The sequence below is a fragment of the Passer domesticus genome, chromosome Z, assembly GCF_036417665.1.
Source record: "Passer domesticus isolate bPasDom1 chromosome Z, bPasDom1.hap1, whole genome shotgun sequence".
Classification (NCBI taxonomy): Eukaryota; Metazoa; Chordata; class Aves; order Passeriformes; family Passeridae; genus Passer; species Passer domesticus.
In genome coordinates this window covers 38807759-38832156 of record NC_087512.1, presented here as the reverse complement: position 1 = coordinate 38832156, position 24398 = coordinate 38807759, and the positions used below count along the sequence as shown (strand labels likewise).

The following is a 24398-nucleotide window of genomic DNA, read 5'->3' as shown; positions in this document are numbered from 1 at the left end:
TCCAACTTTCCAAAGGAGCCTAGTATCATCTTCAGATTTGGAGGTTTCACTCCTCTTCCAGTCATGTATGAAGTTGTTAAATGAAACAAGTCTGACAGTGGTAGTGTTTCTTCACTACTAGACTTTTAAGTCACATAGAATGTTAGAAGCTTCTCTCAACAGAAGAGACTTCGAGTGAATATGCAGTTTCAGAAGGAAAGAACTGATTTCTGGTTGAGTAGCACAAATAGAAAAAAAACCCAGAACTTATTTTTTTGTAATTCTTTAGCATTTTGCTTGGTGTTTTTCTTCCATTGTATGCAACTTGAGTAGTCAGATTTTCAGTTGTTCGTATATTTTTTGAGTTACCATTATTAGGATTTAGAAATGTATTATCATCTAATTGTAAAGTTGAATTATTAAATACTTATAACATCATGAGTGGTGAAGTGGAGCACTGTTTGGTGGAAAAGTCAAAGGAAAAGTATTCACTTTATTTGTCCCACTGAAGAATTATTTTGTCTAAGAACAGTGCATGCATTTTCTCTTTGGATTTTTTTATTGACTCTGTGTGTGAATGTAAGGCCTCTGAATTCTGTAGCACTTTTCTGCTCCTGCAGACTAAGACGGCGTCATGATTATGAAGGTACACAAAGGTATGGAGAAATCAAGGAGAAAAAAAGCAAAGAGGACAAAGAAATGCAGAATAAACCAACAGAAAAGGAGAACTTAATCAAGGAGGGAAAGTTGCACCCATGTACACCTCAGAAGCGGAAACTAGCAAGGGTAATAGTGGAAACTGGAAGAGAGAAGACTCCCAGGCAATCAGCAGAGAAATGGAAGCGCCCGGAAGACAGAGACGCAAGAGAAAAACGTTGTTTTATCTGTGGAAGAGAAGGTCACATTAAAAAGGAATGCCCACTACATAAAGGAGTTGCAGGTATGAAACTGATCAAGCTGAGTAGTTTAAATAACACTTATGGGGTTTTTTTGTATTTTTAACATGATTGACTAACAGATAAGGTTTTTGCATCATGTAAATGTGGGGGGTTTTTTTAATGTAGTCACATTTAACCATTTTCCCTTCATCCTCACCTTCCTTTCAGAAATGTGCTGTATTCTGGGAGATTTGGCATGGTTTCTCATAGCAGATAAAATATTTGTAATAGAAAGGGTATGACTATCAAATATGTTGAAATTGCTTTCATTGTCATCACAATATATGAGTTTGACAACATTTGAAATTGCTGGAAGCTTCTCTTCCAGTTCATCATAATTGCAGCAAAAGCTAGTGTTACAGCTCTTCACATTACCTAAACCAGAATGATTCTATATGACCCTGAAGTCAATATGAAAAGTGTACAGATTTGCTCAGATTGAGTTTTGTGAATAAAATGAAATAATGTTTTTGACAACTCAGCAGTTGAAGGGATACAGGAGTTCATCTTACAGATCCTGATTGACAGACCTGAATTAAATACTGCTGAGCAAAAGCATGTAATTATCTAAGTCTTCTTTCAGATATGATGGATCGCTCATTATTCATGTTGTGAAGGAATATCTTTCTAAGATAAAACTGAGACTTAAGACAGGGGGTGGTTTTTAATTAGCTTCCAAAGAAACAAATTATCACTGTTTCCCTGTAGATAAACCTGGGTGCACTTAAGTTCAGGCTGGAAAAAATTTGGCATGACTTGACCTCTTAAAGAAACAGATTGGAGTCTTTTATATAAATATATTTTTCAAACCAGCTTTTCTCTACTTGAAAAAATATCCAGTCTGCCTGAGGTCAGGAAGCTCTTCATAGTCAGATGTATTTAGTGGAAGAGAGCATAAGACTATGTTAAAATACTGGAAGAGGGAGGAAAATGGTGCAAGTATATTCAAAATTGTGAATATATTTAGAAGTATTCTTACTTTGATATACTACTAGAAGTACTGGAGGGACAGAAAATTAAAAATTGAAACCATGTTTCATTCAGCTTCTGACCTTTTGAAGGTTTATGTCAAGTCTAAATTTAACTTTTGAGTTTGTTCGTCTTTGACCTTGTCTCACTAAACTTCTCTTCTAGCCATTCTCTTTGCTGTGATACTGAGTCTGCTAAGCTGGAAGGGAATATGCCTGACTGTTTCATATTCAATCATATTTAGCATTCATTACATGAGAGCTATAATTAGTCTGTACAGTATATGTATATACTATATATGTCTAAAGTAGTAAGTTCCTCAACAGTTATTTTTATCTGTTATCTGTATTTTTCGAATTAGTATATTTCAATTTGAAAGAATTGCTGTAGGCTGGGCTTTGTCTTTTATTGCTTGCTTCGTGCCTCAAGTGTTCTCTCTAGTTGAATGAAGTACTACGAACAAATGGATCAAAGAGTTAACTTCACTCCTTGCATTGCTGCATTTTGTGAGACTACGGACACTTCACTTACCACTTTACCTTCATTCATTCTAAATTCCCTGTCTCCTGCTGATTCTGGAGGAGGATACAAAGATGAATTTATTATAGGTTTCTAGCTTAAATGTATGTTGCCATATTATGCGAGTTTTCCATGTCATAAAATTGAGGAAAGTAACAATTTCTGACATTCTACGTTTTCTTATTCTAGGTAGAAAATATTTTCTTGCTTTTCTGTTTTATGATAACTGAAATAGAAACTAGTTTCCAATTAGCAACTCCTTTTTACGATTTTTTTCAGATGGCTCAAAGCCAGAAGTGTGCGGGTCCCCGTCTTTACCCACTGCTGTCAAACATGCTGGTAGATTAAATCAGGTAAACACCAAGTGACACTTTGGTTTCATTTTTTACTTTTTATATGTTTTAAAGTAATTAGGAAAAGCTTTACTTAAGCTTTCAAGGAAAAACTTTTATGTTATGAAATTAAATACTTCAGTTTTGTTGGTTTATTGATATGTGTATGTTTTTTGTAGGGAGTGTTTATGCATGAAGAAAAAAAGAAACAAAAAGGAAAAGTATTTTTGAGTCCCCAGTCAGGTTTGTATATCTTCAGTTCAATTCAGAAACTATGGGTAAAAGCCTGGCCAGCAGGGTATGGGAGGGGATTCTGCCCCTCTGCTCTGCTCTGCTGAGAGCCCACCTGGAACCCTGCATGCAGCTCTGGGGTCCCAGCACAGGAAGGACATGGAACTGTGGGAGTGAGTTCAGAAGAGGGTCACCAAAGATGATGAGAGGGATGGAGCACTTTTCCTATGGAGAGGCTGAGAGGGTTGGGGTTGTTCAGCTTAGAGAAAAGAAGGCTTCAGGGAAGGCTGTTCTGGCCTTTCAGTTGTAAAAAGGGGCCTTTAAGAAAGGTGGGAGAAAACTTTTTGGCAAGGACTTTTGCAATAGTAAGGGGTAATTGTTTAAAACAAAAAGAGGATCAATTTACATTTGATTAAAGAAAAGTTTTTTGCAACAAGGATGGTGAAACACAGGCACAGAGAGGTAGTAGATGCTTCACTCCTGAAAACATCCAAGGTCAGGTTGGATGGGGCTCTGAGCAACTTGATGTAGTTGAAGATGCCCCTGCCCACAGCAGGAGGGTTGAACCTTTAACCCAAATTGTTCTATAATTGTATGATTCTTCATCAGTCCTTACAGAAACTCTTAGCTAATTTGCTGAACACAGTGACAGCTTGAACAGGCTGAAGGCACCTGTTTTTTTAATCTGGGAAAGTGTACAAATTGAGTTTTGTATTGGAACCAAAACTTGGGCGTAATAATTCAGTGCCTTTATATCATTGGCTCTGGTGGATTTATTTTGCAGCATGGTATGGTGGAGTTGTATCAATCTCTCCTGTTTCAGCTTACATGGGGTTGGTTCTCTGATTCTTCAGGGACAAAACATGGAGTGCTTTCCTGTGTGGGTTTCTGGCAGTAATTGTCTAGAATTATACATGATAAACTAACTTAGAGATTATCAAACCACATCCGTGGTCTGAGCTGATGAAATGCAAACAAGTTAAAATTACATTTAGAAGTAGCAGTTAGAGTGCATTATAAAGACCTTTATGTACTCTTTCTGAATCAGAAATGTTTTGCTTTAAATGCGTGATTAACAATGTAGCTTCCTTACAGCAATTTCACATACTTACTAGCAAATACAATGAAGATTTAAAAGAATGGCTGTTTTTGTTTTAATTACAATTTCTAGTGCAACTCTGCAAACCTTTCAGCACCATGGGTATATAATACACTAATCTCTCTGCAGTTGGAGGGGACTTAATTAGTTTTCTGAAGTTTTGAGGACTTGACTGCAATTAAGTATCTCAAATTAAATTATCTGTTTTGTTAGGAAGACATATCTTTTGTTAGCAAGACACATTTTTTTGTCTTCCCTGGAAGGCTTTTTCAGATGTAAGTTTGAGGATTTCATAACACAAAGTGGTTTGTCATTAGGTGTTTAGTTCAAGAAAATGCTAGTTCTCAATTTTGTGTCTAATTACTGTCCTTTGGCAGATAATGATCTTAAGTTGATCTGTGTGTCCTTTCATTGTAGTTTGACGTGACAGTAATTTTCTCCTGTCTTTTTGTTTCAGTTGGTTTATGTCTTTCTATGGGTTTTGTGGGGGTTTTTATTTGGTTTTGTTTTTTAAAACCCAACAAATAAAACCTTTTAAAGCATTATGCTTTTTTCCTCCCAATTTAGGCAGCCTTTCCAATAAATACATGACTCAGGGAAAAGCCTCACAGAAGAGGACCCAGCAAGAATCATGAGGGATATTAAACACAGATCAATTGCAACACAGGCCCATCATTCACTTAAAAGAAATGTCTTTGGCTAAAGCCTATGAATTCACAGGACAGCAGCATAGACAACCTTCAGCTTAAGTTCAATGAAAATATGGGTGTTTTCCTTTAGATTGCTAGTACAAACAACTGTGGATTTTAATACAGACCCCTGCTCTTTATAATAGATTGTTTGAGCATTTTAATAGGAAGCCAAGATGTTTTGTATTTGTTTACTAGGTAATGCATTTAGAAAAGGGCAGGTACTAAAAATGAACTTTTTTTCAGGGTTTTGTTGTTCCACCTGACCATTTTAAACTGCACTAAAACTGTGTGCTAGCCAAATAAATTATATTTTCTTCAAAAATGAATCTTTTGAAGGAGCAAATGATATTTATTAATGTTGATTGTTTACTGAATCCTTGTGTAAGTGTTTGAGATGTTTGTAGACTGCTATATTCTTTTCTATTTCTCCAGAGAACTAAAAACTAGACACTAGTCATCATATGTTAAACAATCTCTGGATAAGCAGTGCCACTGAGATTTTGTGGGGTTGTTTTCTGTTCTGTGATTTTATGGGAGTTTATTTGCTGCCGTGCTCGTGTTCAAGAAAGAAAGAGTAGGTAACAGGTCAGTCCTGTTTTGTTGCTGCTAAGAATCTTTTTCAAGGCCTTGGGGATACAGACAAAAATGCTTTAAGAAATAGAGGTATTATATTTGGCAACTGGGGAAAAATACATGTTTGTTTTCATAAAATATGAAGAGGATCCTTGTACCAGTCAAAAATTTACATTCATTAGTAGTACGAACTTGAGTTTTACTTGAAGTCCTTCCAGAGGTGGTAATGTACCATCTTATCTTGTTAAGAAGATAATTAGTTATGTGTTAAAATTGAAACCACTGTTAATTTATGAATCTGAAATAAATTTTAAAAAAAAGCGAAAATCAGACTTAAGTTTCTCTTTTTTCCTGAGGTTGTAGTTTTCAATATTTCTGACATGAATGTAGAAGTAATGCTAATCTACTATAATTATCTGGATTTAGAACCATCATGTTAATTTTTTTTCTCTATTTTTATGGAAGTTGAAAGCTAGAATTGCCAAAGGGGTCTTGGGGAACTAGCATCCTAAGTCTTGTTTTGGTTTTCACCCATCTGAAGCCAGCTATCTATAAACTTCCAGATGTGTTCCTTTCACAAATAAATACTTGTGTTCTTTCCTAAACACATTTGCAAGTGTATTACCTTTGTACTTTATTTAGCTTTCTGTTCAGAGCGACTTCCAATTTTGCTGGTGGGATTGAAGTATATATACCTCTTCTGAATGAGGCGCATACTCTGTCCTTCTTAATGATATGGAGGGACACTCAGTTGTTTATTTATGCTGCCTTTTTTATTGGAACAAAGTGCTGTCATCATATTTCTCAGTAATTTAAAATGCTTTTAATGTCTGAGTTTCCAAAGCCAGAATGTTTTATGTTGTGAATAGTAGCTTATCAGTGCTGAGAAATCAAGAAATACAAAGGTTTTTCAGGTTTGCAACACAGCTAACTGTCTTAAACAGGTAAGTCAGTGTCAATTAGTGTTTAACTACTAGATCACACACATCCGTTTTCCCTAATGTAATTGTTCTGGTGAGGTTTGTTTCCTAGCTATATTTAAAACTTTCTTCATCTGTTAAAATTTTACTTAAAGCTTCCAGGGCTTGAAAGATCTGCTTAGAATGGGAGTTTTCTAGCATGGGAAGTTGTTGGCTTTTCCTTCCATACTGATAACTTATTTCTTGTTACTCATTTGAAATAGTTAGATTTTAAAACTGATTTTTGCATTTATCGTTTCTGAGAGAAGGCTGTTTTTCTAACCCATGTTCAGTCTTCCATGTGGAGATTGATTCAGCAGGCAGGGGACTAAGGACTGATGATTGGAAGCGTCCTGAGGAAAGTTGTGCCTACATGGTCAAGTGCAAGTGATGAAGGAGGTATTAGCTGCATTTGTACACAAGCTTCCCCCCTTCAAGTGTACTGACTTCAGTTTTCAGCCCAGTAGTGCATTAAACCCTGCCACGCCCCCCCTCCACTCCTAAGCTGGAGTACTTTAGTTGAGACGCACACTCAAGGTGCATGAATTATGTGTGAAAAGACACACTCTTTGTAGCTAAAGAAAATACAACTGTTTTATATACCTGCTATCTATCTATTTGAAGTAGTAGTACTGTGCCTCAGTAAAGAGCATAATTACATATGTAACAAACACATAACACATCTTACAGACTACCAAGCTCTTCAGAACTACTAAACCCGGGATCAGGGAAGTGAGGTGATGAGACCCAAATGTGTTTCTTGTGCTTGGACTTCATTAACAGGGATTTAAAGTATTAGCTAGCATATTTAAGGATGCTGGAATGTGGAAGTGAAAAATGATTACCTGATTTCCTTCTGGCATAGCCATCATTCAACTTAAAGTAATGGCATGAGGCTCCCTGTACCAAGGCAATTGGGGTTTCTTCAAAGTCACGTCGCTGCAGCCATCCGGAGTTGGGGAGTGGCAGGCAGCTCAGTTCATCCAGCAGCTTTCACTCTCTCCTCCCACGATGCCTCTGCATCCACCACTGCATGGCCATCCTCTCACTTGGCCCCAGACTGGCATGAACCCAGAGGAAAGGCAGACAGTGCATTGTCTGTGATGGATCATAGCAGTCACTGGTTCCAGGTCCTCTGCTCAGGGATGTGTCCAAACTGAATTGCTGTACACGTGGGTTTTGCCTTCTGAGCCAGCGGTTCCTGTTGAATAGCCATGTGCGTTGTTATTTTAAAATGTGTGACAGTCAATAAATATTCACATTCTGTGCCTGTATTTTGTAGGTGGGAAACTATGCATTCATGGGCGGCCATTGTTCTCTGCTGTAGGAAAATGTTTGGGGGTAAAAAGATAACGGTATGGAAATTATAGAGGAAAACAGCATTGCTACTCCCTGGGTGGAATGTGGCCAGCATACCTGCCTTCCCACTCACTATACATGCTAAAGGTGGGTGGAGTAGAGTACAGTCTAGCCAGGCTCTTGCAGAGGCTTGAACTTAATGGTCCTTTCTGGCTGCACAGCAGCTGAAAACCATGGGAGATAAAGGAAGATGTGCTGTTGATGAATCAGCAACTGCGGAGGAATCACTCTCCTCTAGGCTGACCCATTATGCATTTTGAGATCTCCACCCCCAATGTACAACCACTCAGCACAGGGTAAGCTAGATGACTACAGCCACTCAAGCTCCATCTAAAGATAAGAAAATAGTACAAAAGTGAATTCAGAAGGGTGAGAAGTTGGGAAAGACTCCATTGTAACTTCTGGAATCAGTTGACAGGCTCAAATTGTTATTGCCCCTGTGGGGACACTATGGGGTAAGAACAGTGAATGGTAAATCACTGTCTAGAGCTGACTTCTGTTAGGGATTACAGTTTTTTAGTACATTGCTTTGAATGAATATATTGCTCTGAATATGGTTTTTTGCGGTCAGCTGCTATCACCAGCAATCCTTGAACCTTAACATGTCAGAATTCTAGACTGCTTCCAAAGCAGCAGGGCAGGGATGCTGTCCCTCCTGCTTGCATCTTGTGAGACACCAGTCGGAACACTGCACCCAGCTCTGGGGCACTGGGGCCTCCAGTTTAAGGATATGGAATTGTTCAAGTGTGTGGCCTCCTCTGCACTAAGCTGATAAAAGGACTGCAGCCACCTCCCTTATGAAGACAGGCTCAGAAGGCTGGGGCTGTTGAGCTTGAGGAAGAGAAAGTTAACTAGAGACCTCATGGCAACCTTCGTGTATCTGCAGGGGCCCTACAGGGAAGCTGGAGACTCTTCGTCAGGAGCTGTAGTGATAAGACAAGGGCGAGATTTAAATGAGGTATTTACTGTGCGGCAGGTGAGGCAGTGGTAAGGGGTTGCCCAGGGAAGTTCTGGATAAGGCCTTGACCGGCCTAGTCTAGTGGGAGGCGTCCCTGCCCACGGCAAAAGATTGGGACTAGATTATCTTTAAGCTCCATTCCAACCCTCTAACATTCTAAATTAATAAAGACTGTTAATCCATAACACGTTAACTTGAACGTTCAACGGCGCTGACAGACTAATCAATCATTAAATGGTTTCAGGCAAAAAAACCCTCCCCTTTCCACGTGACACCAGGGCGGCTGCTTTGCCGCGGCCCCCGCCCGGGCAGCTGAAGGGCAGGGCGTCCTGGCTGTCTTTGCCGCTTATCTCGGCGCGCAGCCCCGCCGCCTGCGGCGCCCCTCCCTGCCTCCCTCCCTGCCTCCCGGAGCCGGAGCGGGACCGGGCGCCGCTCCGCGGGGTGGAGCCGCCGCCGCCCGTCCCCGCCCGCGGCCCGTGCGCGGTGGCGTCACAGCGTGCGGGCGGCGCTGCCCGTGGCCGAGGGCGCCGGGCCATGGCCTCGTCCGTGGTGCGCGCCACGGTGCGCGCCGTCAGCAAGCGCAGGATCCAGGCGACCCGCGCCGCCCTCACGCTGGTCAGTGCCGCGGGCGGGCAGCGGGCGGGACGCGGGGACCGCGGCACCTCGCGGGTGCGGGAGCTGCGCCACGGGCAGTGAGGCGGCCGCTGGCGACAGCGGGGCGGGCACAAGGACGGGGACGGGCCGCCCCGCAGCGCCGGGCCGGGATCGGCCGGTGTCGGTGGCCCCAGCGGGGCGGCTGCGGGCGGCTCTTCTTCCCCCTGCCGAGTTGAGAGGCGGTAGCTCCCGCTCCTCGCCAGTCCCGCTGAGGGGAGGCCCCGCCGCTCCGTCTGGGAACCGCGGAGTTCCGGGGCAGCGCCGGTGCGGCCCCTGCGAGCGCGGGGCCTTGTCGCGTAGGCACCCCAAAAAAAGTATTTGATTAAAATTTTTTGGAAAAGGGTAATACCTACCGAGGCTGACGCGTAGGTTCTTTCCAAGAAGGCTTTACATCCTGTTGCTAATGATAAAGTGCGTGCAGTCTGTACTAGCGGCCGCGCTGGAGAGGCCAAACTCGAAAATATGGTGTTTGGTCGTAGGTTGGACTCGGTGATCTCAGAGGTCTTTTCCAACCTCTGATTCTGAGAGCACTGCAGAGAAAAGTAGAGTCAGTTCCCCACAGGAGCAGGGGCAGCTCAGTCGTTTGTCAGAGCAGGTAATTCCTGCTCGGTGGTGGGTCTCTAACAACAAGAGTGGTAGCGGTAATTAGAAAGGATTTTCTACTGGAAGTCTGCTTGGCGTTTGCTTTGTGTGTTTAGTTTGGCTCATGGTAGGAACTTCACATTAGTAATGCTTTTCTCAGTGTCTTAGAAACTTGTGGGAATGTAATGGAAATTTCGACATTTGCATTTCGTTCTTGCATTTCTGTATCAACTAGATCTGCATGAATGGTGAATTTTATCTGCTGTTAAGTCACAGGTCCCTTAAGGTTAATGGGGAGAGAGAAGTAGGCTATAAGCCCTCTATATCTAGCTGATTTTTGTCTGTAATGGATGTGTGTCAAAATTTTTACAAGAAAGAGCTACTTGATTGAATTGTGATAGTGATTTTGGAGGAAAAAGTTACAAAGAAACAACATGGATCTTGACAGGCTTGAGAGGTGGACTGATACAAACTTCGTAAAGTTCAGCAAAGTGAAATGCAAGGTCCTACACCTGGATTGGGGCAATCCCAGGCACACCAGCAGCTTAGGTGGAGAATGGATTGGGAGCAGCCTTATCAAGAAGGGCTTGGGAGTGCTGGTGGCTGAGAGGCTGGACATGACCCAGCCATGGGCACTCCCAGCCCAGAAAGCCAAACGTGTCCTGGGCTGCATCCAAAGCAGCGTGGGCAGCAGGGGAGGGAGGGGATTCTGCCCCTCTGCTCTGCTCTGCTGAGAGCCCACCTGAAACCCTGCACCCAGCTCTGGGGCCTCCAACCTAAGAAGGACATGGAGCAAGTCCACAGGAGGCCACAAAGTTGGTAAGAAGACTGCAGCCACCTCCTTTATGAAGACAGGTTGAGAAGGTTTGGGCTGTGCAGCTTGAAAAGGGGAAGGTTGTCTGTAGACATCACAGCATCCTTCCAGTATCTGCAGGAGGCCTACAGGGAAGCTGGAGAGGGACTTTTCATCAGGAACTGTAGTGAGATAACACAAGGGGAAGATTTAAATGAGGGATTAGGAAGAAATGAGTTACTGTGAGGGAGGTGTGACACTGGAATGGATTGCCCAGGGAAGCTCTGGATGTGTTCAAGCCCAGTTTGGGCTTGAACCAACCTGGCCTATGTCCACAGCCATGTCCATCCTGGCCTACTGTCCCTGCTATGGCAGGGATGTTGGAACTAGATTACCTTTAAGGTTCTCTTCCAACCCAAGCCATTCTAACAGCCAAAACCCCCACTGTTAAGGACTAATGATTGAATTTTTGAGGTATCTGTTTGCTGGCAGTGCAGGTGAGGAGAGAAGAGGTGGTGTGCTCTGTGTCAATTAAGTTGAGGTGACATCTGTTTTACATCAGTGTGTGTCTTACAGGCATCAGCTTTAATACATGCAAGCACTCATTGCAAATACACAAATAAACAAAAAAAAATCAAATGCATATGTATTCTTTTGTCTTTCAGACCCCTTCTGCTGTCCAGAAGATAAAAGAGCTGCTGAAAGACAAACCTGACCATGTAAGTGTAGATGGGGTCAGTCTGTAGTGTATGCTAAGGGATTAGCACAGCTCATGGTTGCAAAGCATTTCTGCTAACTTAGAAGTCTGAGCTGAGCACTGAGGTGTTTGTTAGAGATGTTGGCTTATTTTTTGGTGGGGAATGCATAAGCTTATTTGTATATCCAGCTTTGTTTTGTTATAAAATGAAATGCAGGAAACAACTGACTGTAATGACAATTCACTGTACAGTTACTGTTTAGATTAATAAAGTTGGAAAAACTTTAAGCTTGAGATATTTTTGAGCTACATTTTAATGAAATCCTTTTGTAGGGCATAGTAATGACTTCTGATAGGGAGAGAGCTTTTCAGCTGTTATTATTTAAGTTCTTGTAGGAATTCTCATTGTGAAGTGTGCAGTAATAAAGTTATATTCCTATGCTTTGGAGAATATCTTTGGAAACTTGCCAGACAGTGTGTTTTTTTTAAGTAACCAGTGTTTCACCAAATGATGAGTTTGTCATCTTTTCTTCTTGAGGGAAAGACACACAGAGGCTTCTTTTATAATCATTGTAAAAACAAGCATTAGCCTTTTTTTTACAGTAAGTATTGTTCCAAGAAGAATATTTCTTTTATTAACCAAGGCCATTGTTTGCTTTGCTTCCTGCATGTCTGCAAGTAACCGGACTTATTTTTTATAATGTTTTAAACCATCCTAAGGAAGCCCTGGGCCTACACTTTATATGGTCAGCTGTTTCCTGACTTTAAATGGTGTTTGCATTTTCCAACCCATTATTTGTAGCAATTCTTGTAGAGAAAAGTATTTAGTCTGGAAGGATCAGATGCAGTTTGTCTTGAGGGCCATTTGATGAGAAGTGTTACATTTTGATCCATTTTTATCACAACATATGGACATATATAATAAAATTTGGCTCTTCAGTTCTGAAGCACTGGTGCCTAGAAGGTGATATACAATACTTCTTAAAGATTCTTACTCACAAATAGTTTTCTACTTTGTTAAAATGTCTCGATTTTTTCCTTGCATGGATGCTTTTCTTGATAGACTTGTTGAATGCTGTGAATGTTACAAACATTGACTAAGTTGGCTCTTAAGGCCATTTAAAACAGTACACATATACATATCCTTGATTTAGGGAGGGGTTTGCTTCTTGGCAATAGAGGTAATGAAAAATTAATGTTTTTCAGAACTTTAGTTTAAAGTAATTTTCTGATGGTGTCATTACAGTTCTGTGATAATGTAGTAACTGCCCTTATTTTGGCCTCACAGCTTCATAATTATGTTACTGTCATACTACCTGAATTAGCATCTGAGTAAATTGTAATTTGAAGTTGCAAAATACCTATCCTCGAAATTTTATGTCTTTTTGAGACCTGGTTCCTATAGGAGTGTCCATGGTTCATTACTTCAAAAATTTAACATGCTATAGGGCATGATCCACTCCAGCAAGGATCAGATGGGTTTTTTTACCTTGGCAGTCAAATTTATTAAAGAAAAAAGAAAAAGTTACCTCTTATCTGTTACAGTAATTCACTTGTACATTTAGGCAGTGGAGAAAAATAAATGTCAGCACGTCATTGTTCTGCATACTTTTTAACTTGATCTTCCGAATAGGTTTTAAAAAGGAAGTTGGGCATGTGGTGGTGTTTTTTGTTGTTTCTTTTTCTTTAGGTAGGTGTAAAAGTAGGTGTTCGTACAAGGGGATGCAATGGACTTTCTTACACATTAGAATATACAAAATCAAAAGGAGACTCTGATGAAGAAGTAGTTCAAGATGGTGAGTTTCTGGTGCAGCAGCACAAGCTTCTGTGGTGGGGGGGATGAAACCTGGTCATTTTGAGAGCAGAAATCTATGTTGTCAAAGTTTTGTATCTTGTTGGATTTACAGACTTTAAGAAGGGTATGAAATGGGTTACTGTCTGCTATACATGGGAATTGTGTACTCAAGCTGAAATTGGTTGCCATGTTCTACAGCTTATTTCCCTCAGCATCATTTTTTGTCCCCTGTCAAAAAACAGACATTCATGTGCACACATAAGTAACAGATCCAGACTTCTACCAGACTTCTATTGGTAGAAAGAAAACAGTGATTGAAGTGCCCCACGTTAGGCCAGGGAAACCAAGTTGTACTGATAGTCTTTATACTTAACTTCCTCTTTTTTTATTACTGGTCAAAAGAGAATTTTAAAGTGAATGATGGTTTTGCTTTATGTAATTTCTGGTTTTCTGTTCTTTTCAAGGGGTTAGAGTGTTTATTGAAAAGAAGGCACAGCTGACACTTCTAGGAACTGAAATGGACTATGTAGAAGACAAATTGTCCAGTGAATTTGTCTTCAATAATCCAAACATCAAAGGAACGTGTGGCTGTGGAGAAAGCTTTAACATATGAAATCTCAGGATTACTTATTTGACTTCAAGCAGCCCAAAACACTTACTATTATGACTTTCAGAAGCAAATGCATTTTCTTCAGGTTTGTAGGCTGCGTAAAGTGGGGATACTATTAAGAAAAATAAAGTTACATATTTGAAAATATAAGCTGTGTGTTAAATTCCACCACTGATGTAGTTATGCTGTAATTTCTTATTAATTTGGATCTAAAAGGTAAGAACATAAGTGCTGCAGTAACGTCTCTGTACTTCCACTTGCCAAGGAAATAAAATTTCGCTGTTCTTTTCTTCTGTCATTTTCTTTGTCAATCCTACTCATACTTCCCCATTCAAAACCCATTCGAAAGAATACATTATGTTCTGCTTTGATTTGGGGAAAACAAACAAACCAATGAACAAGAAATCATAATCATTTCTGTGTGAGTATTTATAAAGATTTATATATACAAGCACACAGTCCTTGCTTACTTTGTACTTTTCCAATGCTTTCATCTTTTTACAAGTGCATTTTCTGGTGGTTTATTTTCCCTTAAATTCAGGGAAATAAAAATGTTGTTCATGTATTAATATAGTTCTAGGCTGTGGTAGTGCCTGTTGTAGAAATGCTTGGAAGAGGGCTAGCCTAATTTTAATTGTTTTCCTTTCTTTGTTGAAAGCATAGTCCCTGCTGTACTTGGTCATTTTCAAAGCATGAAGTATCTGGGTACAGGAGGGATAAAAAGTGATATGCAGACCTTGTTTTTCACATTTCAGTTTTTTTATTTTGCCGGAATTAATTTGCGAAGGTGGTAAAACTGCTTCCACTTCTTGTTCTTCATGTTCACAGAATGTGCTGTGTTTGCACCAAAATCTATGAAAACTTCTTGAGAGACAAATCTCCAATTTCTCATTACTTCTTTTTTTCTCTAATCATGCATGCTACTAATTTTGTTAGAGTTTGAACTCTTTTTCATAACTAATTAGTAGATTTTTTTCGCCAAAGTTTGTGTTTAACTCCTGGCTTGGATTTAACTTGATAACAGAAGAAAAATAATTTGTAATTAGAAAAAACCCTTTTTATATTACTTTTAAATTAATCTAGGCAGTAATTAAAATACTGTAGGAGGCCATTTTTTCTTTGGAATTTACTTAATCAGAATTTTGGTTTTGTAAACAAGTTTCTTTCCAGCTTACGCAATCTGCAGCAGTTCTTCACTGGTGCTGACACAGAAGTGTAAATGTCTCTCCAGACTTTCCCAAAACCTGGTATGAGAGAGGAACTGTTCCACTCTTTTATCTCCTCATTGTCCAGAGATCACATTGTACAGCTCAGGTGTTAACTTGTGCAGAAAAGAAGGTAACATGTCTGCTTGAGCAACAGATTTGAACAGCTGGTGAAAATGGTACAAATAAAAAGTAGGAGGACAGCAGGAGTCTTGTAGGTGTTGAGATGGGAATGATCTGAAAGCATTAAAGCTGTGTGTTAAAAATCCAGAAGTCATCTTGATGTGGACAGTTGTATCCCACATGCCTGTCACCAATTGCTGTAGATGTATGATTGCACCTACGTTTCGCTTCTTCCCTCTGCACCTTTTCCCAGGGCAAAGGGAAGAATAAAAATTTAAAAAATTAAAAATTACACTTCATCTGTTTTATGTAGTGCACAAGAACAGAAGGTCAGAATTACTTACAGTCTAATAGTAAATACTTGAATTTTGGTTGTATGTCACCTTTTGATGTAAAGACACTATTTCCTTCAACAGTCAACTGTTGTACACAGTTACTATATATAGTGATTCAGGAATTAGTGGTAATACACTGGTGAAGTGCTTCTGTAGTGATGTAACTCACTCCTGCCAAACAAAAATAAGGAGTTCATATGATATAGTTGCATTACATCTAAAACTCCAAGCTAAGGGCATTTCTTCAGATTGCATTTCTCTGCTTCTTGCTAGAGATAAGACTTTGAATGTGGTAACACTGGTGGTTGCTAAGAGTACTGGTACTTACTCATTTAACTTGTTTTGGGGCAGAGAACAGTGGTTTGAGGTTTATTTTAGACCTGTGGCATGTATAGTAATCATTTTTGTGTTTGTGTATGCCTTGAATGAAAGTTTGCACTTTTGTACTCCCATGAAGTAATCATCTTAAGTTGTCACCTTACTAAGACAACTAATGCACAATGTGTTAAACTTCTGCTAAAGTGCTATTTACAGTTGCATACAAACTGTATGGTTTTGTTGATTGGTCCATTATAATTTTGTGCAACAATGTATGTAGAGTCCTCAATTATAATAAATATAGCCTGTTGGTAACCATGAAATATTCCTATCTTGCATGATTTTTTAAAGAAATAAAAAAGCACTGGGGGAGAGAACAGGCTTGTGTGCTGGAGTTACAAAGTAGACACAATGTTATTGTTTACCTGACTTAGTATTTCTCCAAAGTATTACACATTTCCAGATATTAACAGCATTGAAATGGCATACAACAAAAAAAATCTAGTTAACTGTGTACATAAGATATTTATGCATCTGAGGGAGTGTGCTCTTAATGCATAGCCTTCTATTAACATTCATGACACACTATTCTCAGGGTAAAAATTCTAGCAGACAAGATGAATATATCTTGAAGGCTTTCACATACCAAAAATCGTTGTGGTATGTTTCAATGCAGGATAATGATTTTGATAAAAGTCACTGACATACAAGGTTTTTGAAACTGGCTAGGCGTTTCCAGGATGAGAGTCACTGTTCCACTCAGTGCTGTATCATGGCACTCATATTCTGTAGTGTACTATGTCCACATTTGGGTTTTTCTCTTGGATAGTCTTTGCACCTCTAAAGGTTCCTTTTGCTGTTAGGTGTAGATTCTGAACAATAGAAGGTGAAGTAATGAATTCTGGAAAAATGTGAGAGGTCGTTGATACAATTGCATATTCATGGTTCTACAGACAGAGAGAGAAATCCTTCATACAGTCAGGAGCCTGGAAGTCTTTCTGTTGGGAGTTCTTACAGAACTTGTGAAAAACCACTTGCTTGCTTGACCAGGTTGGTATTCCTGGTCAAGCAAGTTTTATAGCTCTTTTTGGGTGGCTCAGGAAGAAGAATTTGTTTAGGAAAAATTGAGTAGCTCAATATGCAAGTCAACTGGACTTGAGGTGATGGAACAAAATTAATAGGTGCTACAAAATAAAAATTATTCAGGAACTGACTTTTTCCTGCAAAAGAAACTTTTTTTTTTAACTTAATTCCTATATGCTATATATTGCTTCAATTGGTTTTGTTGAGGATTTTTGGTTGGTTTTTGGGTTTGTTTGGTTTTTTTTAATAATTGTCATTATTATTACCCCTGTTTCTTTAAATCAGCACTTTCACTGGTGGAAAAAACTCCACCTATACCACTATTATGCTTAACACTGGCTGCCTGGCTGTTCATGACCCAAAATTTTTATGATGCTAAAATTTTACAGTTTCTTCTTACAGAAGAATTCCATAGTTGTCTGATGTGTCGAAGTGTCCACCTCTGTCTTCAACCCAAAATAACCCTCAAAAGAGAGCTTAAATTTTAAAATAAAAGCATATTTTGAAATTACTTTTTCTCATGACCCATACACCTTTTTGTCTGTGAAGTAATCTGCCAGACAGCAGTTTGGGCTGCTGTGCATGCTAGTGCCACTTTTAACACCTAAGAGATGTCCTGCTTCAATATGGTGAGGAAAATGTACATACTTAGTGCAATTCTGCATGCATTTGGGCTTGAACAGCATTTGAATAGCAAAATTTGTTTGCAATGTCTGGCATTTTTCTTAAAGAGAGGTACAGCAAGGGAAGGTTAACCACTCAATTTTAGCAGGGTCTTTACTCTCACCTTTTATGCTCCCTTTCAGTGGGCTATGCCTCAGCCTGTCTGTGCCTTAGCCAGCAGCTGTGCACCCCAAGCTCCTCACAGGAGAGCCCACGGGTCCCACATCCTGTCTTTCTAGGGACAGGGTGGATTTCCAAGGGCTAGTTCATGGCAACAGATATCTACTGACACTGGGTGGCAGCAGTCCACACGTTTCAAAAGGCAAATCGCCTCTTTCCTCATGTCCGTGTTCCAAGTTTCCTATTGGATTTCCCAAGTACCAGAGTACTTCTGCCTATGCAGGTAGAAAGTATTGCCCAGCTCTGCTGTTTGTCTTTCTTGCATTCTGTTCTGTGCTTTATATCTGTTCCTGACTCCTGGCAAATGATCACAGAAATCCAAATTGCCAAACCGTTTCCAAGATGGAAAGAAAGCAGACGAGCTTTCTGACCAGCTTAACTTTTGAAGCATTGGGTATTTTCACCATTCATCCTCATTTTCACAACTTCCTACTAAGAGATAGGTTGGCATTTGGCTGACTTTGGGTTCTGGACATAAATTCAGCAGAGATATACACACTGTTACAGCTTCCTAAATCTCTCCTAAATCTCTCTTCCTAAATCTCCCCTTCTTCTTCTTAGTGATCTGTTTTATACATAAACACAGTGTTCCAGATAAACTACATTTTTAAACTACTTTTGGGCATTTTTATTAACTAAGGTATAATGCAGAAAATTAGAGATTTTTTTTCATGGAGCAGTTGACATATACAGTCAATTACAAATATTTTAAGTATGAGTTGAAAGGAAATGTACTCGTCATTATTGTGGACTGTTTGGGAACATGGTTCTCTGTCTCTTCTGTGGTTTATTTTCATACTCAGCCTGCGATTATTTTTTATACTCCGTTTAGATTTTGTGGGTTTTTTCCCCAAAGATGATTTGTTTGTGTTGTATGATGATCAATAGCTACCAAACTGCAACTTTTATCAAAACTTCTAGTCTTCAAAAAGTTTAAGCAACAACAGAAAAATTCAGAGTTATCCAAGTAATATATTTTTACAGTTCTGCACCATCAATGTGAAGATTTTCCAATAAGCTTTTAAAGAATTGTTGTCAATCCCTCACAAATACTAAAAATTGGCAGCAAGGTACCCATGTTTTCTGAGCAGGCACATGTCTCTCTTCTATGCTATGCTGTTAGCAGTAAGATCTAACAATTGGGATGCTACAGCATGTAACAAACAGCTTGCTTTCTAATGAACCTATTATTAGCAACTGTTCACAAATAGATGCTGAAGAGCAAAATGCTGAATCAGTAAGAGCAGGAACAAGAATCCCACACAGTTCCATATTTGAAGATGTCACTCAGTTCTCTAAATCAAAGTGAAAAGTATCTGTTGCTGGAGGACACAGAGAGGTTGGTCTGTGAGCCATTGCAAAAACTTATAATTCCTTATGCGTTATTGCCTGTTTTTTTGATCCAATACAAGTATTTCAGGGGGAGAGAGGGGAAAGAAATGTTGTACAAAATAAAACACTTTAGGAAAGAGAAAAGGAATAAGAAGGAATAGTCTGAATTCCAAGAGCTAGCTAGCGGATATAGGAATTCGGACATTAGACTCTGAAACAATTTGTAAGTAGCAGAGGCATGAATATCTGGGATATGAAAAAAAGATATTTGTCAAAGCAGAAGTAGGCAAACAATCTGCTACATTTATTTACACAAAACAAGATTTTTTCCACAAAATCATGACAAATATTAAAAAACTATACGAGCCCTACAGGCATTTGGGAGCACTTTCAGATCCATAGAGGTAGTTGATTCCTACAAAAAAAGCTTGTTGCAAGCTTGTTTGTTGCTTCTGATGTTGAATTGAGTAGGAAACTTGTCTTGGATTTTGGTGGGATAGGGATTAACCTACACAATTTCCTCATCTTAAAATCATGACACAGTACACCTAGTCTGAAATGCATTAACAGGCTGTTTTTTATGAACCTGCTATAGCTAATGGCTTGCATATACAGTGACCATTTTATGCAAAGAGGTTACCATACCAGTGCATCTTTAGTTCTGCTTGAACAACAAAGGGAGAATCTGAGCCAAAGCAATATTTTCCATATACCTTCCCTCCTCTTCACCTTCATTACTACAAAGTACTTCAGGGTTGCATATGAATTTTTCATCTATTATCCTCTTTCTGTGTGTGCATGCATGTGTGAATGCATGTGTAAGCAAAACACCATGGCTCTGAGTGGCCTTCCTGCACAGCTTGGGAAAAACTAAACTAATTGTTTTACCCCTTGGGTTCTCAAATTTAGCATCAAATCTTCAAGGAATTATTTGGTGGAGGCTATATATTTTCCACTGCTGCAATACGTTTGGGTAGGTGAGTCATCACCTGAAGACTGCCATAGCATCCAGCATCCACTTGCTTACATCTCCCAAGGAGCTGACAACTGTTCATGCAGCTGGTTTCAGTTGGGTCTCACACTGTCTCTGCCTAGAGGTTCCTCAGAGGTCAACAGCAACAAACTCAGTACCTAGATGATAAAGAAGGCTTTAACATGGGAACAGACTAAAACGAGCTGAAACGAGATCTGGTTTTTGCTTCAAATAGCAGAGGCTACATAGGCAGTGTCAGTTCAAATCTGTCTTCTCAGACCTGCCAGCAACACACTCTTCTTGTAAGTGTGCAGTTGTCAAGTGCTGGCACCTAGCCATTGGTGTCATGACTGAGACTGGCAAGATGAGTGCCAAGCAGTGATCATATATGAATTATTTTCCCTCATTACTTTATAATCAGTAAAAATCACTCTATTCACCCCAGTGAAAGCAGAAGTAGGAATGCTTTTTCTTTTTTTTTCTGCTTTGTTTTTTTTCCTTTGGTTTTATTCTTCTAAAAAATAACAATAACAATGTAGACATTTATCAAGTGTGGATATCTCACTGAAAGTGTTGGGTCCTGAGCACTGGTTTAAATTTCAACATACAGAGGTCAGTGCCTTGCTACAATGTACACCCACTTATTCAAGAGAAAATGTTGTATTATAAGTACGTATTAAAATAATGCATTTTTTTGCCAGTGTCAGAAATATCTATGTGATTTTCCACAGTCTGAGGAGATTGCAGGAGATTCAATAATTTTTTCTGTTTATCCTTCATATCCTTTTCTGCATCATGAATTTAAATGGATAATACTACAGTTCTCAGCAGAGAAAGCAAATAAAGTTGAAGTGGTGTAGGCAATTTATAAAGTTACCATTATTTTTAATTATTCTTCAGACTGTAGTAGTAGCTGGAAATTGAGTGGGAAGCATGACCTTCTCATGCTATACAAACACAGCAGAATAATATGACTTTCCCAAGTATTTTAGTGTTCCTCAATGTGGAGCAGCTGGAGGGAAATATAAGCCTTCAGAGAAACAATATGCTTATATTTCTTTGTCTCTGCTGGAACACAGTATAAATAAAATGTGATATGTATTTTTCTGTTCAATGTAATACTTAGTCCAGAGAGACTAGCTCAGTTAACTGCTGTCTGAGATATCCCTGGGTCAGATGTGGTCCTGAGAGCAGGCATGTTCTACAGTAACCATCCACTTAACTAAAAAGGTTGTACCCTGCCCAGACTAAGGAGATCAAGTCTGCCCTTCCTCTACTTTCATCCTTTCATTTCTCTCTTACTTTTTTTTATATTCAGCTCTCTCCATGTATTTATCCTTTGCCTTCTACCCTCTTTACAGACAACATCTTAGTCTTTTTTTGATCACTTTTCCTCTCAGTCTACTCTCACTGGTCATGAAGAAGTCCTTGCATTCAATGCCCAGGGAACAGTCCTTTTCTTTTTTTCAGGAGTACATATCCCTATTGTATTCCTCCTTTCTCTTCAATTCTCCTTTAACTCATCAGACTCTCCTGTTTTATGACAGAATTCTCTCAGTCCCGATTACAAAGGAGGTCTCTCTGCCTGATCCACAGTATGTCTCCAAGTGTTAGCAACACCTTTAGATTTCCTGGTTGCCATGGCTAACCAATTTGTACAGTGGTGTTGCCTCAGCAGAGACTCTCTTCCTGCTAGGTACCCAGAAAAAACTTCAGGCTACTGGGAAGTTGATCTGTTGCTGGGAGCTTCCTGGTAACTGTGCTCTTTATCTCTCTACACCCTGCAAACAAATTATTCTTTGGAGACATATATGAGACTGTTCAGCCCAGTGATGAAACCAGTTATTTCAAAAGCATGGTCCTGCTGATGTTATGGAAATACCTGAGAAAAGAATGCTGAGCTGCCTTACCTGCCATCACTATCCGTTCTCTCAGAAATCCCACTGGGTAAGAGCTGTGCAGGAACTTCTCCAGAGAATTACTATAAAGCTATAAAGCACTCTTCTCAGATGTATAAGTGGTGTGGTACAAAGCAGACTGAAAACCACAGCTGGTTCTACTTTGCTCAGCTTTAATTGTATCCCCGCACAGAGGCTGGCAGCTAGGTGGTCAAGTGTTGTTTTGTGATTATTTTGGTTTAGGTATTTTTTAACTTTTTATTATCAGATCTGAGACCCCTCACATTCAATGAAAGCCCCCAGGCTTCAGTGAACTTTTGGATTATGACCATGAAGTGTAGAATGGATTCCTTCTGATCTAGGAAAGATAACTATTCCGTGAATATTCTGGCCATTTTCTGATAATAGCTGTTCCTGCTTTAGAATTATAGCTTGTAAGGACACATAGCTTGATTTCCCACTTAAAACATGAATCTTACATCTCTTTAGATGGGTTCATCCTGCTGGAATGAAATATGTAACACAAATTAAAGCTTGTATAGATCTTTGAGCAAGTACTTATAAAACAAAAGAAAACCACTGCCTGTGTTTCAGTGGTAGCACTCTCATACTTGATCACAGTCTGCAATATGTAGGAAAGACTTCCTAGTATAAAACAGAAATTGTGTAACTTCCAGGCGATCAGCTTAAGCTGTCTTTATTAATGGTGCTTAAAATTCACAGACAAGCTAAACCAAATAAAACTCTTTGGAGAAGCTCCTGGAGGGAAAACAAATGAGAATTAGGAATGCATTCTCACCTGTGTTTTGTATGAATGTTTTCATTCAAGTAGTAGTTCTTATAGTAAAGAATTTAGTACAAATTATTATAACATCTTTGCTGAAACTGAGTAACTACAATTTTGTAGGAGACATATAGTCTATTTTTTCAAATTTTCAGTATTTGCTACACTTATTGAGGAATAATAAGAATTATTACTTCTCACTTTAGCTATCTATGTTAACAGACTTGAGACTTCAACTTTCAGTGATGATTGCAATGCTCAATGTTGAATTCTGAAATGCTTTATTCCACACAGGTTGCTGGAGCTGGCTGAATGCACTCTGCCTGTTCATTGCAGAGGAAACCTTTCTGTCTAATGTGAATCTGAATTCTGCTATGCAGCAAGATGATTAAAGATGATATCTTAAACCTCTCTCATCTGTTTCCTCTCCGCCCCAACTAGCTCCAGTCAGGTTTTCTTTAGCTCTCTGATATTTCAGACTTACAAGTGTGGATTCTCATGAAACAAATAGAATCTGTAAAAAGAATGTGGGTGGGTGAGGGGGTGGTTTCTGTCCTTTTGTGGCTGCCACTACCTCTGATTCAACAATGCAGTCACACCAGTTTTATTTGCTTTGTGATCAGTACTCTAACAGGTTGAGTTACTAGAAATGGCTGGGTTTCAGTGGGTTGTTTTTTCTCTCATCTGAAGCACAGCTTCACTGTGCAATTACCATGGAGTGAACAGACCAGGCTCTTTTGTGAATTATTTATAAAACACGAAGAACCAGGGGCATTTCTTACATTGGAAAGAAGTGGTCCATCCCCACCAGGAATTTATAATCCTCGCTGATGTCTTTCTTTATCACTATGTTTTAAGAGTAAGGTGTAGCAATGGTGTGATGCAGCTGGAGTTCCGCTCTGCACAGAGACAGCAATGGAGCCAGTGAAGGGTCTGGAGCACAAGTCTGATGAGGAGCAGGTGAGGGAACTGTTGTTGTTTAGCCTGGAAAAAAAGAAGGTTCAGGGATGACTTTATGACTTTTTGCAACCACCTGTAAGGAGGGTGGATTGGCCTCTTCTTCCAAGCAGCAAGTGATAGGACATGAGGAAATAGCCTCAAGCTGCACCAGGAGAGGTTCAGGCTGAACATCAGGAGGAATTTCTTCATAAATGGGATTGTTAAGCATTGGAATGGGCTGCTCAGGGAGGTGGAGTCACCATCCCTGGAGATGTACAAGAAATGACTGGAGGTGGCACTTCGTGCCATGGTCTAGTTGACAGGGTGCTGATCAGTCAAAAGTTAGGTGTGATGATCTCAGAGGCTTTTTCCAGCTTAAAAGATTCTGCAGTTCTGTGATTTTTATGCAGTAGAATAATTATTTGCCTAGTACAGATTTGCTACAATGTCTATCAAGTTACAGTATTCAACAATTTATCCTAACATATAACAAATTTCTACTCTTTGCTACTTTATGTGTCTGGTTCTAAGGTGAGGCTTGGCTGTGGCAGTGCCTGACAGTGTTCCCATATATTCACGCATGGATTTTGAAATCTGAGTATGTGGTTCACTGACTGTCCCCAAGCTCTGTGACTCAAGCTGTGATCGTGAAAAGGGCAGAGTAAGAGAAAGTTACAAAAATTTTTACAAGGTAATATCATTTTGTTGTTGTTATTGGTGTTTTTGTTGTTTTTATTCTCCCACTGTGCGAGTCAACATTCCTGTCCTGTTCATTTAAGACTGTAAATTTGGGTTTTCTTCTGTGATGTAGCTTGATGTTTCTGTT

At 39.6% G+C, this 24398-nt stretch overlaps 2 protein-coding genes and 1 long non-coding RNA gene across 3 annotated transcripts in view; 2 read left to right on the top strand and 1 right to left on the bottom strand.

Annotated features, from left to right (window-relative positions):
* Window positions 1-5659, top strand: part of TUT7 (terminal uridylyl transferase 7) — a 31883-nt gene extending 26224 nt beyond the window's left edge. Inside the window, exons 26-29 of the mRNA XM_064405503.1 lie at window positions 600-919; window positions 2685-2758; window positions 2917-2980; window positions 4635-5659. Of these exons, the coding sequence (XP_064261573.1) occupies window positions 600-919; window positions 2685-2758; window positions 2917-2980; window positions 4635-4702 (526 nt within the window). The 3' untranslated portion in view covers window positions 4703-5659. The remainder of the gene's footprint in view (window positions 1-599; window positions 920-2684; window positions 2759-2916; window positions 2981-4634) is intronic.
* Window positions 5082-8898, bottom strand: LOC135291374 (uncharacterized). The gene is made up of 2 exons (XR_010354178.1): window positions 7137-8898; window positions 5082-6660 (listed from the first exon to the last, which is right to left on the bottom strand). It is a non-coding gene; the product is annotated as an uncharacterized LOC135291374 (long non-coding RNA).
* A 114-nt stretch (window positions 8899-9012) lies between these two features.
* On the top strand, window positions 9013-16043 carry ISCA1 (iron-sulfur cluster assembly 1). The gene is made up of 4 exons (XM_064405504.1): window positions 9013-9223; window positions 11303-11356; window positions 13025-13130; window positions 13594-16043. Exons 1-4 carry the CDS (start codon window positions 9143-9145, stop codon window positions 13740-13742), a joined length of 390 nt encoding a protein of 129 aa, XP_064261574.1. The 5' UTR covers window positions 9013-9142; the 3' UTR covers window positions 13743-16043.
* The last annotated feature ends 8355 nt before the right edge of the window (window positions 16044-24398 follow it).